Source organism: Cynoglossus semilaevis, chromosome 15 (assembly GCF_000523025.1).
Source record: "Cynoglossus semilaevis isolate Cse_v1.0 chromosome 15, Cse_v1.0, whole genome shotgun sequence".
Lineage (NCBI taxonomy): Eukaryota > Metazoa > Chordata > Actinopteri > Pleuronectiformes > Cynoglossidae > Cynoglossus > Cynoglossus semilaevis.
In genome coordinates this window covers 940141-957345 of record NC_024321.1, presented here as the reverse complement: position 1 = coordinate 957345, position 17205 = coordinate 940141, and the positions used below count along the sequence as shown (strand labels likewise).

General features: G+C 37.1%; 1 protein-coding gene across 4 annotated transcripts in view; it reads left to right on the top strand.

Moving 5' to 3' along the window:
• The window catches only part of diaph2 (diaphanous-related formin 2), a 443473-nt gene that overhangs the window by 28684 nt on the left and 397584 nt on the right, over positions 1 to 17205 (top strand). For 3 of the 4 annotated variants that reach the window (XM_025063479.1, XM_025063480.1, XM_025063478.1), the window contains one exon: positions 6795 to 6815. The exons of the other annotated variant lie outside the window; for it this stretch is intronic. In XM_025063479.1, coding sequence (XP_024919247.1) covers positions 6795 to 6815 — 21 coding nt within the window. The remainder of the gene's footprint in view (positions 1 to 6794; positions 6816 to 17205) is intronic. 4 annotated transcript variants of the gene reach the window in all.

The window sequence follows — 17205 nt, the reverse complement described above, 5'->3', positions numbered from 1 at the left end:
TATTTCCTCGACTAGATGATGAGCATAATGAAAGTCTGACAGCTGATCATCTTTAACTAGATTTCGATGGAAAACAATTTGAAGTGTGTTGCATTACAGCCACCAGTGGGACTTTGATGAATGTCAACAGTTTTTTTTTTCCAATTCCCATATCAAAACTTAGATGATTTTTTTTTTGTTTTTTTGTTTTCTCACATATAACCTTTTTTTTTATCTGGAAAAAAAGAAAAAGTTTTCAGTTCACTACAGGGCTTAGATACATGAAAATGTAGATCACGACACCACCAGGAACATGTCCTAGTATTTGCCCGTGTCCCAGTTTTCTCATGTGCATCAATATTTTGATCCAACTTTTACAGAAAATCCTATTTGAATTCTCTCTGGTACTTTGGAGTGTCTTTCTAAATTTGTTGTCTGGTTTTGTACAGTTAAAGAATAAATACTTTTTTTCCAGTAGTGAAATGCAGTTCTTTACAAAAAAAAGAAAAAGAGAAGCATCTTTGCACACAAACAAATTATTTAAAAAACACCCACAATAACCAAGGTCAAAATTATTAGCCACCTAAAAGCCTGACATATTTATTGATACACAACGCTAACCAGCGTTTGCTTTCGTAGTAGAGCCACTAAACTATGAAAGGTAAAAAACAGATGTTAATCTTACTTGCTAATATACAGTATATATATATATATATATATATGTATCTATATATATGTATATATATGTGTATATATATGTATATATATATGTATATATATATATGTATATATATATATATATATATATGTATCTATATATATGTATATATATGTGTATATATATGTATATATATATGTATATATATATGTATATACAGTATATAACTTAAGATTGAGGTTGAAGAGTTTTGTTAGGCAACTGGACGTGACATTTTCTCAAGAAGACGTTCCGCCTCTCATCCGAGAAAAAAGTTAGTTTAGACTAGGGTTGGCTCGATCTGATACTCAGGATCGGTATCGGCCCGATCATGTTCCAAATTTCAGGATTGAACAACATCACCTTAACTTTGCGTGACACACTGTAAGCGTGTACGCTATCGCCCCAGCGACGGCAGTCATCAAATAGTCTCGGAGAAAAGAAGGTATCGGATTGACATTGGTATCGGCGGATACTCCAAGTTGCAGTATCAGACATGAGAAAGTTGTATCGAGCCGTCACTAGTTTAGATTTGATCAAATATGAGAGAATTTAAAAGTAAACCTTATGTCTTGGAAACTGTTGAAGAACTAGAATATATTCAGTAAACCAAAGACAAAACCTTTACAGTCAGGGAGACAAACAGTTAGGACCAGTGGGCTAATAATTTTGATCTTGAATTATTTTTTTTGCAAAGTACTTTATTTTCTTTAGGCAACATCGACTGCAATCTTTATTTAATGCCAGAGCCATAATATTGCAGATGTATCGAAGGGCTGCCTTCAATAAAGCTAAACGTCCTGGGTTAATAAATAATAAAATCCAAAGACTCTTTATCTAAGGTGTCTTTCGAATGAAAAGTCAAAGTAATTTCTTTTCTCCCTCCCTGGATGTTCTGCCACCTCACCGGTGGTCCATCACTGAAAAAGATGGAGAACAAGTCTGTGATGTACCACGGCGTCACAGCAGGACGTGAGCGAATTACCACCTGACCCAGAACTCTTTTGCAAAAGAAAAAAAAATCAGTCTTTATTTGTTTTCGAGCTGGGACGCAGTGGTTCTCTCTGCTTTTTCTGCCCTCACTCTCTGTTCAAATTCGTGACCATCAGCTTTGCATAAAACGCTCTCCCTCATCTTCTCACCTCATTTCTCATGTTTCCTTTTTCTTTTTTTTTTAACGTCTCAGTCTCGTCAACACTGTCTGACTTTCTTTGAAACTAACACAATAACCAATTGAAATAATGTTTTCTCTAAAATCTCTTAAATCTCTAAGTGTTCCGGCAGCAGGATGACGGATATCATTAGGGTCAAGCTGCACAGTAAACAGACATCTGTCACAATCCAAGTTAAACTTTTTCGTTTTGACCTAGTGGTTTTGAATGTTATAATTACTTTACTCTGACTTTATGTTTAACCCTTTGATGCATGACCCATGATATACGGATTTAAAAAAATGTTACTAAGTGTTTTTATGTGTTTTTAGACATAAAAATAAGAACTGATTTGGTTCTGTTTTTATACACCAAATTTTCTTTTTGAATGTTGACACAATTATTCTGCAGTTGCAAAGGCTGACCACTGTATGGCAGTGTTGGGTGATTCTCAGGCGTCCACTGTAGAGGCTTATATGCAACACTGCAATCAAAACCTATTCTTATCATAGAAAATGACATTTTAATAGCTGTCCACTGTAGTGACTGTCATGCATGAAAGGGTTAAAAAATGTTTAAAAAATAAAGGCACATCCCTGAATATTAAGGGAATTAGGAAAGTGGCATTAGAAAAACTGACATCCCCCGAAAATGAGGGGTTAAAGTTGAGTTCTAAATAATGATGGAATGGCATTCATAAAGTTAATCTATGATGATAGAAAATGATGGGTTTAATTGTGTAGTATGTCGACATGTTTGTCTAATACTGTGCTGCTTTAATTCCAGGGTCTTGTAGAAAACATGGTTCGTTGCTGTTTTAATCTGAGTAATGTTTATTCTGATGTGACCGTCAATGTGCCATCTTGTTCTCATAATGGTTCTGTCCTTGGCTCCGATCAACCGCGGCCTTTATTATAGTAGTATTGAGTGCGTACTCCTCCAGAGTCTGACAAATTTATATAAATCAGATTTATAATCACTCAGATAAAAAAAAGAGGCAATAATCTCTCCGCGTAAGACCTAATAATAATAATAATGATGGAAATTAAAAGGGAGAAATGTTTTCAGATGTGACCAGTTTTCATACAGGCTTTTCAGCAACTATAAAACCCTGAGGTTTTACAGTTTAAACCAAAGAAATATAATGTATTCAATATGTATTCAAAAGGTGCAGGGCTCAGGGCAGAAATATCTACATTTGATTTTGAAATTCACATGAAACAAAGGCTTTTAATTTCCACATTATAAAAACACAGTAGGTAGTTATATTAACATATAAAAAATGTGTCAGGATTATAGAGGAAGTAAAAAAATATTTTCTCTACCTGATCAATATTTTTTTTTAAAGTTAATAAAAAAGCATAATATTTTCTATACTTGATCAATATTTTTTTTTTAAAGTTAATAAAAAAGCATAAAGTAGGCAAAATGGCATATGTATATGTGTGCGTATATATGTATATATATATATATATATATATATGTATGTATATATGTATGTATATATGTATGTATATATGTATGTATATATAAACATATATATATCAGTATAATATCAGTATACTGTATATATGTGTATTTGTATGTATCTATATTTATACAGTATGTATGTATTTTATATACACATATATATCTAGCACATGTAACTAAAAAGGTAGTGCTTTAATGTTAGCTCACAGTAGTAAATGATTCATCGCTGCTTGAATCACTAAGTTAAAATGTGTTTTTTTGTTATTAACCAAAGCTTTTCACCCTATAGGCTTGTTTGAGAGAGAATTCCAGACTGCTTACAGACCAAAAACAAAAAAACAAAAAACAAAAACACAACAATCTTAGTCAGCACTGAATTTTCTTTTTTTTAAAGTTTCCCTCTTCTAAGGCTTGGTCTGAAGGTCCTTAAAGTCAATTTAAATCTGCTTATCTTTGAATAGAGTTTTCCTGTAATTAAATATTCCTGTCAAGGTCCAGGTTTAAAAATATGTAGCTAATGAAGTAGCCTGTGAGTATATTTACACAGTAGCAACATGGTCAGGCAGTTTCTCTGTGTGAATACTCCAGTTAGACGTAGGGCTTGGAAAAATTAAGGAATTTGTTTTGAGAACAAGATACCGCATTGAATTTCAATTAAAAAAAAAAATCAAACTATAAAATGAGAAAGCATTTGTGTTTTTCTGCCTAGGCTGTTTTCTTGTCTGTGAATCCTGAAGATGATGTCTGTGATTTTTTTTGGTCAAAAACTTCCCAAGTTTCAAAGGATCATCAACATCAGTGAAAAAAAATAAAAAAAATAAAAAAATAATAATAAGCACTAATTTATCAGTATGACTCCTTCTTAGGTGTTTTTCCAGCCTTTCGCTAATAAAAAATTCTGCAGCGTTAGCAGATTGACACACACCCGGAGCGTGATTAATCCGAAAGAGCAAAGTGTGTTTGTGCTAGCAGCAAAGCATATTTGCAACAGTTGCAAAACCATTTTTAAGAAAAAAAGAAAGAAGTGATGACTTCAGTTATATTCAGCAACGATGATCTCATAGAGATTCTCCTTTTCAGAAAAAAAAAAAAAAAAATAGATGTTTTTTTTTTTTTACTGTACCACACAAAGAGTCCAAGCAGCAGGAGCACGGCATCATTTCCTGACATATTTCAGGATTTGATGGGACACTTGGAGGCTCAGCCGGTATGTTAGAGCTGTACCTGATGGAGGCGCGGGGCCATTCTTGGATGCTGTAAACCGGCCTTCTCTGTTGTGCTTGTTGTCGAGCCAAACTGCTCGTCTGAAGGGACTCATGAATGCATTTGTTCACAGAACTGGGGTTCGTGGAATTTCGCCTCTGCCCGAGAACAAAAAAACATTGATTTCCAAGTTGTGTAATGTTCTGCTTGGACGTACAGGATGATTACTAAATCAGATTGGGAAAATACACAGTGTTGCTGAACAAAAAAAAAAAAAAAAACATTTGGATGTATCACTCATTCCAAGTGCTCCATCAGAGGCCAATCTTTTCAAGATGTCTTTTAAAATATTTAGTTTTACTGTTAGTAATTGACTTGTATTTGGTTGATATTTCAACATCTAAATGTTGAATTTTTGGCAATGTTAATGCCTTAAAAATATATATCTGTAGAGGCCCCTCATGGCCCCTTAGTCTGATGGATAAAAACATTGTTTGTCAGCTAAAAAGTATCCATTTACTACCTAACTGACAACTGTTTCCTGTTTGATTTGTGCAGTTCTTGCGGTGACTTTTTGACAGGGTAGTTTCAATCTGCCTCTTTCTGTGCAACGGCCTTCAGACAGTAATCTGCCGCGTTCACCGCACAGTGAGGAAAAAAAAAAAAAAAATGTAGATGCACATTTCAATTTAAAAGTAGCATGTGTTTGGTCAGGTGACGGCACACGTAAAACAGACTTTACTGCATTCATAAACCCCCTGTAGAAAAGTGAAGACGCAGGAAGTCGAGCATCAAATCACTACAGAGTTTGATTCTGACAATAAAAGAAATGGAAAAGCAGATTGAAAGAGATGGAATGGAACCATGGAGTGAAAACAGGAGATAAAAAAGAGGCTGTAAAAAAAAAAAAAAAAAAAAAAAGAGAGATTTCCAACTTGTTTTCTCCGAAACCTGTATTGGAAAAAAAACAAGTCACTCAGTCACAGATTAGACAAGTTTTACTCTGCTGACAGATGCCTCCTGCCGTAAGAACAATCTTCACCACAGTGACATAAACACAACTTTTAACTGGCATCATTGGCAGAAGTTAAACCAAAACTCCAGGATACGTCTCGACTCCAGGAGCTTAATGTTTCTCCGTCGCACGAATGTGACACCTAGTGTTGAGTGGTAATGGCAACTGATTAGGTTCAGTTCTCAGACTCTGTGAGACACGTGCCTTTGTCCACACTGGAAAGATCAGACATTAAGTCTATGCCTGTCACTGTGACAAAGATATTTTACAAAAAATATTTTTTGATGTTGATATTGGCAGATTTTTTTTGGCCGGCCATGTGCGGTGATATAAAAGTTGTGGTACAAATCCTTAAGATTCAGCAATTTAAGATATTTAGTTTTCCCTCTCTGTATCGTGGTTCTTCTTTCGCTCCCTTAGAACATTGCAGATTTTTTTTTTTAATCCATTCCGTGGAAGTTTCGCTATATCGTGGTATTTTACAGTAAATTTATTTTAAAAAAAAAAAGTCCAATATTTTCATTATTTACATAATATTATTATTATTATAAAATTAAACTGTAAAAATATAGCAAAATTAAAAAATGTCCAATATTTTCATTATTTACGTAATATAAAAACATTTTCTAACCTAAAAAATATCGTGTATATAATTTATTGACGTAATATGCATGTCTTATATTTCCATTATACGCTCTACTGTGCATGTAATTGTGTGGGAGAGGGTAATACAGTCTAGGGAGGGTTGATAACAGTGCGGGGGAGGTTCGTAAAGGGTAAATATATAGGTAAATATTTATAGTAACTATCTCGCCTATACTTCGTGGATTTCCCCCCTTTTCATGGTTGGTGTTGCGCGCAACACAACATTTCGAATCCTTTTACCAGTAAAAGTCATCCTTCCATTAAAAATTCAAATCCCTTTAAAACCAGTAACCAGTAAAAGTCATCCTTCCATTAAAATAAATATTTGCTTTCCGCATGTACAGTATATACTGCATAGAATCAAAGAATCTGGGAAAATGCTCAATTCTTCCAAAGCACAAACATCATCTTCAGGTTTTATTGTTTGTAATTACAAGTTCTCCCTTGTTGGCTGTTTTAAATGCAGAGCTGTTACAGTTTGTGCCATAATTGTGCGGAGAACGTTTGATGTGACACCAGTTACACTAATGCATCACCGTGCAACAGAGAGAAGACTCTGTGGCCTGACTGACAAATAATTGTGCTGTTTGTGTCTTTTTGCACATTAACCTTCTCCGCTGATCGCTGCATGCAGATAACTGGGAGCAAAGTTGCGGTAAGTAGCCCATTATTTATTTATTTTTTTTGGCTCCTGAATGTTCTTCCTTGCATGTGTTTATCTACCTCAATACACACACACATGCACATGCACATACGTGTTCCTACACACTTGGAACACTTTCAAGAAGCACATTTGCACAAGTGTGGGTGAGGGTCCTTCTTTACTGCGCTGATATTGCTAATGGTTTGTAATTTGGAACAGCAGTAAATTTCCAGCGCCATTACTCAACCTACCCTAAATGACGGCACTTTAAAGGGGAGACATTTTCAAATTAAACCGGCTGGGAATTAACTGAGTCTTAGTGTTTGTCTTTTTTTTTTTTTTAAGTGTTGCAGTGTCACATACATATAAGGAAACCCACAATAAAAAATAAAAAAAAAAGACAAATACGCCTTTAACTATAAGGAAACCCACAATAAAAAAAAAAAAAAAAGACAAATACGCCTTTAACGCAAATGCTCCTAATCTGCTGTGTAATCTGTTTATGGAGACATGGTTCATCCAAATGTCTCCTACTGTGCTGCTTTGTTTGAGACACAGCGCATACCGAGTGTATGAATCAAATGATGGTTTTAACACCCTCGAACACACACACACACACACACACACAAATGACGCGATGAACCCAGAATCCATCGTGCGATGGATTTCGTAATTGACCGCGTTGTGATCTTTTTGAAGACTGTTTAAATCACTTTACAAGTCGCACTTATTACAGGATCCGACACACACATTGTCAACTGTTTACATTCAAATTGCCAAGATTTTGCCAATGTTTGTTGCCACATTCGGAATAGACAATGTGATTTTTTTTGCATTACTGCATATCAGTGGTACAGTTAAAATAATTATTAAATATTATAGTTGTAGATTGTGTGGATTTCATTTATTAGTGTGTGATGATGTAAGTGGAATGATATTTTTCACCATTTGTTCGACTTGCTGTTTATTATCGGTGGTGATGCGATACAAGGAAAATGCTGTCCCAGGTATTTATGCGCATATAAGCCGACCCCCCCTCGACCCCCGATTTGATCTTTACTTTTTGGTGTTTTAAATTCTGCTTATATGTCAGTATGTACGGTAGGTAAAATTGGTGATTTATCAACTGCTGTGAGGTTTAGGAGCACTTGCAATGAACCTGGGGAGCGGTTGAAAAGTACTTGAATTTGACCAACGCAATTGTGTAAGTCATGGTACTGAGTATAGAGAGAGAATGGTTAACTTATTAGGGTTTAGACTGGTATTAGAACCTGAAATGATGTTTCCTAGTCATTAAATTGTCACCACAGTCTGTTGGGTGTTGGTGTTGTGGATGCAAATGTCATTGTAACACACTTGCCGCCGACCAACTTCTATATTGACGACATTCTTGCTTGAATGTTGTTGATGTGTAGACACATGCAAATGCAACCTGGTGGGCGGGCCTGTCAGTCAGAGCACAGCAGACGGAGACAGTGGCTGACTCTCAGACCTCGGCGGCAGTAGGTACGATATGTAGATACGATCGGTTTCACATAAGAAAAGATAAGGTCAATCGCAGATCTTGCAAACTGTTGGAGCTTTGCGCTGATTTTTTGGTGTTTTAAATTCTGCTTATATGTCAGTATGTACGGTAGGTAAAAGTGGTGATTTATCAACTGCTGTGAGGTTTAGGAACACTTGCAATGAACCTGGGGAGCGGTTGAAAAGTACTTGAATTTGACCAACGCAATTGTGTAAGTCATGGTACTGAGTATAGAGAGAGAATGGTTAACTTATTAGGGTTTAGACTGGTATTAGAACCTGAAATGATGTTTCCTAGTCATTAAATTGTCACCACAGTCTGTTGGGTGTTGGTGTTGTGGATGCAAATGTCATTGTAACACACTTGCCGCCGACCAACTTCTATATTGACGACATTCTTGCTTGAATGTTGTTGATGTGTAGACACATGCAAATGCAACCTGGTGGGCGGCCCTGTCAGTCAGAGCACAGCAGACGGAGACAGTGGCTGACTCTCAGACCTCGGCGGCAGTAGGTACGATATGTAGATACGATCGGTTTCACATAAGAAAAGATAAGGTCAATCGCAGATCTTGCAAACTGTTGGAGCTTTGCGCTGATTTTTTGGTGTTTTAAATTCTGCTTATATGTCAGTATGTACGGTAGGTAAAAGTGGTGATTTATCAACTGCTGTGAGGTTTAGGAACACTTGCAATGAACCTGGGGAGCGGTTGAAAAGTACTTGAATTTGACCAACGCAATTGTGTAAGTCATGGTACTGAGTATAGAGAGAGAATGGTTAACTTATTAGGGTTTAGACTGGTATTAGAACCTGAAATGATGTTTCCTAGTCATTAAATTGTCACCACAGTCTGTTGGGTGTTGGTGTTGTGGATGCAAATGTCATTGTAACACACTTGCCGCCGACCAACTTCTATATTGACGACATTCTTGCTTGAATGTTGTTGATGTGTAGACACATGCAAATGCAACCTGGTGGGCGGCCCTGTCAGTCAGAGCACAGCAGACGGAGACAGTGGCTGACTCTCAGACCTCGGCGGCAGTAGGTACGATATGTAGATACGATCGGTTTCACATAAGAAAAGATAAGGTCAATCGCAGATCTTGCAAACTGTAGGAGCTCTGCGCTGATCAATCGACGGGCCTGTCGATTGCTGCACCCGTAGTATTTTACATGATTTTTTTGACCACGTTAGATGAGTGTTATCAGTATTTCTGTCACACGTCTTGTGTAACCTGTAAATCGTGTTTTGTTTTTTTTTTGTTGTTGTTTTTTTTCTTCTTGTGCCCAGCGTTTATCTGTGAGAGGAAGATGACTGTAATTTAGTCAAACTCAGCCGTGCCTTGTTTTGTTGCATCGACAGTCAAGTGTCTGATTACTTTATTTTTGTCATCTTTCTGGGACCGTGTTTCACAAACCAAATGCAGCGTTTGAATTTGCAGCAGCTGTACGAGCGACGCAGAGAAGTGTAGAGCACCTATACTATTTTCTTTTCAAATGTTTTTGTCTTGATTATAACATTTCCACTTTACCTCAACATCGCTTACAAAAACTCAGATAATATTTTAATTTCTTTCTGTCAATGTACTGTCAGGTTCAAGTTTTCTTGCCTGAATACTTTATGTACTGGCTCTTCTATCCCCCTACCCCCACCCCCCCTTCCATCCCATTGTATAGAACAGTTTCTGGTGATATTTTTGAGGGGTTTTCTAGGGGGGAAAAAAGGAGTCTGTTTTGGTATAGCAAGTGTTGAATGACCACTTTAAATGGTATTCCTTTGCCTTTTGAGAGCTTTGTAAGGATTAAGAGGACTGTAACGCTTAAGGAGAACGTAGACAAGGTAAAGCAGCCCACTGTGACCTGGCTTCTGCCCTGCCCTCGCTCCCAGACAAACCTTCTCTTTTCAGGTGTTTTACCGAGACGTTTTGTATCGATTGCATTTTCTCGGTCTTTGTCAAACCGTTCCCTTTGTGTGTTGGTTGGCCTTTTTGGCCGTGAAAGATGAAGTAGCTCTGCATCCGCAGCAATGGCCACATTGTGTTGTGTAAATGGAATACGACCAAGTCTCCCCAGCTTGTGTCACGACCGGTCATCCGTGATGTGAAGGGGTCTGGTTTTCCCATGTTGTACAAAACAGTGTCAAACTATATCAGATCCTGGATAATGTTTTTTTTTTTTTAAACTCTAAAATATAGGTTGTTCACGTCAGACAAAGCATTATGGAATGTAACAATTCCAACAAAATAGAACGCAAGGTCCTTGAGATATCCACGTAAATGCAAGGTAGAAATCCATCAACCAGTTAAAGACAAATTTGAATCCATACGAGTAAAAATTTCAAAATAATAAAAAAAAGCGCACAGAAACAGATTTAGATCTAAAATAAGTAAAGTTACAAAAATTGCCAAACTGAGAACTTATTATACAAAAATAAAAGGTTGGCAAAAATATTTTAGTTACCCCGGATAAAGCCAGAAGAGGTACTCTGTAAATCAGGGGTGTCAAACATACAGCCCGCGGGCCAAAACCGGCTAGGGTGTTCAAATTGGCCCACTTGACGAATTTTGTAAATCAAAAATTTCACAAACACTAAAAAACACAAAACACAAAAAATATTATTATTTCATTAAATATGAATAAATAATAATAAAAAAAAAAATCCAACACACTCATACTTCTTCACACGAAAACAACATACAGACTTTTTAGTTATAATTTCATTTATAATTTATTATGTTATGATTGTACGGGTCTGGCCCACCCAGAAATGTAGCACAGAAGATATCCCACTTTTCCAACCAATAACAGAAGTCATATTTTAATTGACTAAAAAAAAATCCTTATCAAAAAGGAAGCATAAAATTAGACCAGGAAAAAGCTTGAAATCAAATATTTTAAATAGACACAAAAAAAAATGTATAAAATTAGAATAATGTGTGGATGTCAAACAATTACCTTTTTTAATCTGATTAATTACAGTTTAGACATGGATTAATCAGGATACATAATGACTAATGACTTGACCATGTAATGAACAATTAATAAATCAGTGACATCAGGTTTATTTTTTGACTAATCTAAATAATGGAATTTCTGATATTGAAAAATTTCAGGAAATATGTTTAAAAAAAATACACTCAATTTTTTTGCTCCTTGATGTCATTGGTGGCTTTTAGTCATATCTGTGCACAAACAGCGAGAGTTCCAGCATAGTACAATGCATGCGATATCTATGCATCACAGCCCCAACCGTGTAATTATTTGATATATAGTGTGTCATTCTGATTAAAATCAGTGTAAATGTATTCATCAAAAATGGTTTAACCCAATGAACTTGTTATTTTTGGCAGCCCTAAAATAAAGATAAAATTCTACAAAGTGTGTGGTTAACAGCAAAAAAAGTAAAATGGTCAGATATTTTGCCCATAGATTAAAAAATAAATAATCTCAAGATCACATTTAATATAAACGCAAGAGACCTGGCCAAAGTTTTTTTTCTTTTTCCCCCTGGTGGTTTGCATTATAAAGTTGACAGGTCTCATCTGTAGACTTAGTGGGTGAAGCCCGTGAGCCGTATTTCTCTAAAATCCCTGCTGAAAATGGAAGAAGAATTGGTAAGAATTTAGCCTGGTTAAGTGTCCACGGGCTACAGTGTGCGTTCTGCTTTCCTGGCAGATTCCCATTTTCACGCTGTCAGCGTGCGTCAGGGGTTGGAAGCGCTCTCAGGTGTGCTGCCAGTAGAGTGTTAGTTAAGATTGTCTATAGGGAACAGAAGAGGGTAACTCCTCTGTGTCAGGCATGAAATTTCTCTGGCACTTTACCGTCTCCCCGTAGAGGATGATGGGTAGGGGAACAGAGGACTGTGAGAATTGGTTCTAATCCAGACTGAGCAGCGTGTGAGTCTCAAACGTTCACTTCACCTCCTTAAGCAAGATTGAAGGAAATAAGAGCAGAGAGACCTACCATGGTTAACAGTGTGCCTGCAGGTGGACCTGAACAGTACAGATGGATCTTCTCACACAGTGACCGTTAATGACCAGAGCTTTACGACATCAGGTCCGTGTAAAGATTTGGTCTGATTAACGTCACCCGTCAGTAGCAGCAGGTTGGCGGTAGATCAGTTGCTCCTGTAGTTTTCTCTGGTGTTCAATTGAAGGTTGTTTTTTTTAAGGGGAGGACACTGACCTGTCGCTGTTAACTTTTTTTTTTTGGGGGGGGTTGTGATCCCGTTCTGACATCACAAATTTCTGGCGGCACCAGAGGCCTTTTTGTATTTCATAATTGGGGAATTTTTAGTACATCAACAGAATACAGACAGGGGAGCTTTCTGATCCAAGCATTAGTTCATTTGGAATTTCTATTTATCTCCCAGTGTGCTTCTGTGCTAAAGTTCCATGTTTTCTGACACTGGCACATTGAAGTCCAGATAGCAAATAGTGTAAAGTGCTACAGTAGTGATCGGAGTCTGTGATCGAGACATTTTTTGGGATTAATCGGTCTTGAGCAGACACCCAGCAGAGAGACTAACGTACAGTTATACCTTAAGATACGAGCGAGTGTTCCGCGATAGGAACAAGCCTTCGATCAAATTTAAGCGTTAGGGATACGAGTAAAGATTTGAGATATGAGCGTGCTTACAGATGATGGCGCTAGGTGGCGCCGAGCACTCGTTCACTTCACGTGTTCGTCGACTTTCGTACGCATCTCCCGTGAGTCTTCCGTATTATGTTTGCGTTATCTACGTAATTTTCCTCTCTATTTTGTGAATTATTCTTGATTCTCTGATGACCATGGAAATAAAGCCCGGAATTGTCGATTTATATGAGTGATAGGTATTTCTTTAAAAGGCTAGCGCTAATCGTAAGTCAGGCTAGTCAGGAGAAAAAAGTGAAAAAAAGTAAAGAATACAAATCGAAAAAAAAAAAAGCAAAATAAAAAATTCGAAAAGTAAGTTAAGTTAATTCTAAATTTATGTAAGTTATGTAGTGTACGTGGAAGGTACGGTACGGAATCAAGTGTCTACGTACGGGTCCTCGTCTTCCGCCACACATTCGCCGCTACTGTATCGTCTCTCTCGAAGATAAGATCTCATAATTAAAACCATATTTTTAGCTATTAAAAGCGATTAAAAACATGTTTTTTCCATTGTTATTAGCACTAATAAGGGAGTTTTTAAAGGGCCGGAACTGATTTTCTTTTCTTTTTTTTTTCTGTTATTTCTTATGGGGAAAAAATGATTCGAGATACGAGTACCTCGAGTTACGAGCTAGGTCCTGGAAAGAATTATGGTTCTATTACTGTATGTCTATAATAACAGAATTAAAAATTAAATAAATATCGAATGTATTGTATGTAAATATGTATATAATGTTACACCTAAAAGGAAGTGGAGGCCAACACCAAATTCCTCTTCTTCGTTCTTTGTTATGAGCCATCTTTTAAAGCTACTGCTGAGGGTTGAGCAGATCAGATGTGGCACATGTCCTTGGTTCCTTAAAAAAACGCAATAAAAAAAAAATGAATCACTTGCACGCTCTCCATCTCCCCCAACTCCTCCAGCTCCCCCTCCACCTTGCCCTGAGCTCCTGTTCACCAACGATTTTTATCTGAAACGCACTCTCACAGCCTGTGTTTGAATAAGATGTTTCTTTGATTGCCCAGCCTTCTGCTCTCCGAGTTCACCTGATGAGCATTAAAAGCTGTTAGTGTGTACAATGGGGGAAATATTAATTTGATAAACTATTATTGCAAGGCTTTATTTAAAAATGGACGTTGAATATTTGTTGCTACGTTTACTCAAGTACATTTGTTTCTTTTTTCCTTCAGGGTGAAAACACCCAAATAAAATTCCCTGCTTCAATAGACTTAAATCATTTTTTTTATGTTATATATAGTAAAAAAATTAACTAACATGAAACTCAACTAAGAGTGCTAACATCATAATCAAGGACATAACAACATCAGAAGAGTCTGAATGATGCCTGGGAGCCGTAATGAAGGGCAAAAAGCTCCCAAAAAAACAACACAAACGAAAGCTAATTTGGCACAATGCGGACATACGTCTGCGTATAGCTCTTCTTGATGACATATTCATGGAGAGTTTGTTTTAACGCCTTACATCAAAATGATGGACAATACATACAGTGGAGCCTCGAGAGCCGTTCCAGGACCGAGCTCGTAACTCGAGGTGCTGGTATCTCAAGTCATTTTTTCCCCATAAGAAATAACAGAAAAAAAATCGGTCCTGGCCCTCTAAAAAAACTACCTTATTAATGGAATAACAATGGAAAAAACATGTTTTTAATTGCTATAGATACATAGACACACACAAAAGTATAGTATATAAGGATTCCTGTGATATAAAATAAAAAATAGGAGTTTTTACCTTCCAGATACAGTAGCGGCTAAGTAGCGGAGGAGGGAGGGAAGAGAGTCGACCCGTACGTAGACACGTACCGTACCTTCCACGTACACTACGTAACTTACATGAACTTAAAATTAACTTAACGTAGGTATTTTTGTTTTACTTTTCTATTTTTTTTTTTTTTTTTGTATTCTTTCTTTAGCGGGCACCACGCTCATATTTATCGACAATTTCATGCTTTATTTCCATGGTCATCCTGCGTTTCTTCTTCTCACTACCATCCTTACCACTCATTCTCTTAGGACTCATCACTATTATGAAGAACAACGCACAAAATAGAGAGAAAGTCACGTAAATAATGCAAAACACAATACGGAAGACTCGCAGGAGATGCGTACGAAGTCGACGAACGAGTGAAGTGAACCAGTGAGGCGGCGCGAGTTGTTCCGAGTGCTCGGCCACCTAGCGTCGACGTCTGTAAGCGTCCTCGTATCTCGAAGCAAAAATTTGCTCGTATCTCGAAATACTCGTATGCCGGGACGCTCGTATCTCGAGGTTCCACCGTATACGGTACGTTTGATGATGTAACCACGAAACGACTTTTTTCTAGTCCCAGTTTCCCCACAAATTAACTGAAAGTTGAATACATCGCAAATAGGAGTACATACTTAAAAACATAAAATATTGCTAGGCTGAAAGCAAGTCGCTCTGCGTTTGAATTTCAAGCGGTTAAAGTGATTTGTTGCGTTGCTGCACAGTGCAGACACCAGTGACTACTGATGAACCTCCTCGGGAAGGAAGTAATAGAAATATGTAATTAAAAATAAAATAAAAACATACCGAAGTATGGCTGCAGAGCACAATGTGGTGTTTTTCGACTACGTCGTCCCGTGATCAATTGAAGTCATAATCAAAATTAATTTTCACTGCGCAGCCCTGTTTACGTCCCACTGTTTCCGTTGAAGTACCGCCTGCAGCATCGCGTGTGTGTTCCAACGTTCTGATATATAAAAAAATAAAAATAAATGCAGTGATAATGTACTCCCAGTCCCTCCGTTGTGATGCAGTAAACACATTCACACCTATTATATCGAAATTGTGCAGATGAATCCACAGGAATTCAGTGTATATCAGTCACAACTGCTTCCAAAATCAATTATCAGCTGCTTTGGCTGAAGCTTCAGCGTCTGTCTCTCTCACCAACCCCTCCCCCCAGCCTTCTATTTAAAGCTTTATTTTTTTTAAACACCTAACATTTTACAGACAAAGTTAATTTGATGGAGCGTAGATGTTCTACTCCACTCACTGTGACTCATTCTGTTGATAGTAGTCGGGGTTAAATTTGCCTTGTAATGTTGAACTTTTACTTTCCCTGCATTAAGATTTATGAAGTCCTCATGTGTTTGCTGCTCGGTGCCAGCGAGAGGCTTTGTCTCCAGGCGTTCATGCTTGATTTGACCTTTGTGGGCTGTAGAAGCAGTGAAACACTGGTGCTGACAGAGGGTGGGCTGTGTGGGAAGCAGTAAGTCAACACCAGCTCCCGCTGGGAAGGAGAAAAAGGGGAAGTTACATTTCCATCTGCAATTATCTTTTATTCATTTTTTCCTTTTTCAGACTTTTAATTCTTTGATTCTTTTTTTCCCCCCTCACATTTGTCAACTCTACGCATAGATAAAAAAAAGGGCCAAAATCAAAAAAGTTAAATTTAAAATAAAAGACACATCAGTAGTATTTTTTAAAATTATTATTAGGTCTCTTTATCTGTAGCCTTTCCAGTTCCTTTTTAATGTAAACCTTTTTTCTACAGGCCAACTACAAAAAAAAAAATACCCAAAATGCATGTGCTGTAACACGTGGGCAAACTAAGGCCCGGGGGTCGGATGCGGCCCGTTCTATTTTTTAATCCGGCCCGCCAAACTTTTCCAAATTATATAAATTATTTATATTATCATTTTACTTACTTCCTTTTTCCCTGCAATACCCATGTTTCCCCAATAGATGGCGTAGAAAATGATAAAAGCATTTTAGCATTTTAGCCTTTATGCTAGCGGATATTTGATATGATGTCGCGGGCAAAATATAATTACACCGCGGGCCAGATTTGAGTTTGACATATGTAACATAGAGTAAAAATACTAATCTGTGATTGGCTGTGTTTTGTGGATTCTGAATCAGTCAAGATTGTAGTGGGGACAAGATATCAATCTTAAATAATTTTTTTTTTGTTAAGCAAAGGACTTTTGAACAGTTTAGATTTATTTCCGAAAAACTACCAAACCAAATGAAGACATTTCTGCAAACTTCATCTTCGAAACAAATACCAGTCCAATCTCCTCTGGTCAGCCTCCCCGCAGCTCTTGAAATGGTCTGAACATGTCAGCCAACGTTTACCTAGAGTTAGTTTCTGGAGTTAGTTTTTTACTTTTTTTTTTTTTTTTTTTCCATTCAATGAACCTTTTTTTGGTTGGGCCGGCCCTCATGGAGACTTGGTGCTGCCTTTCTTCTGTCAGGAG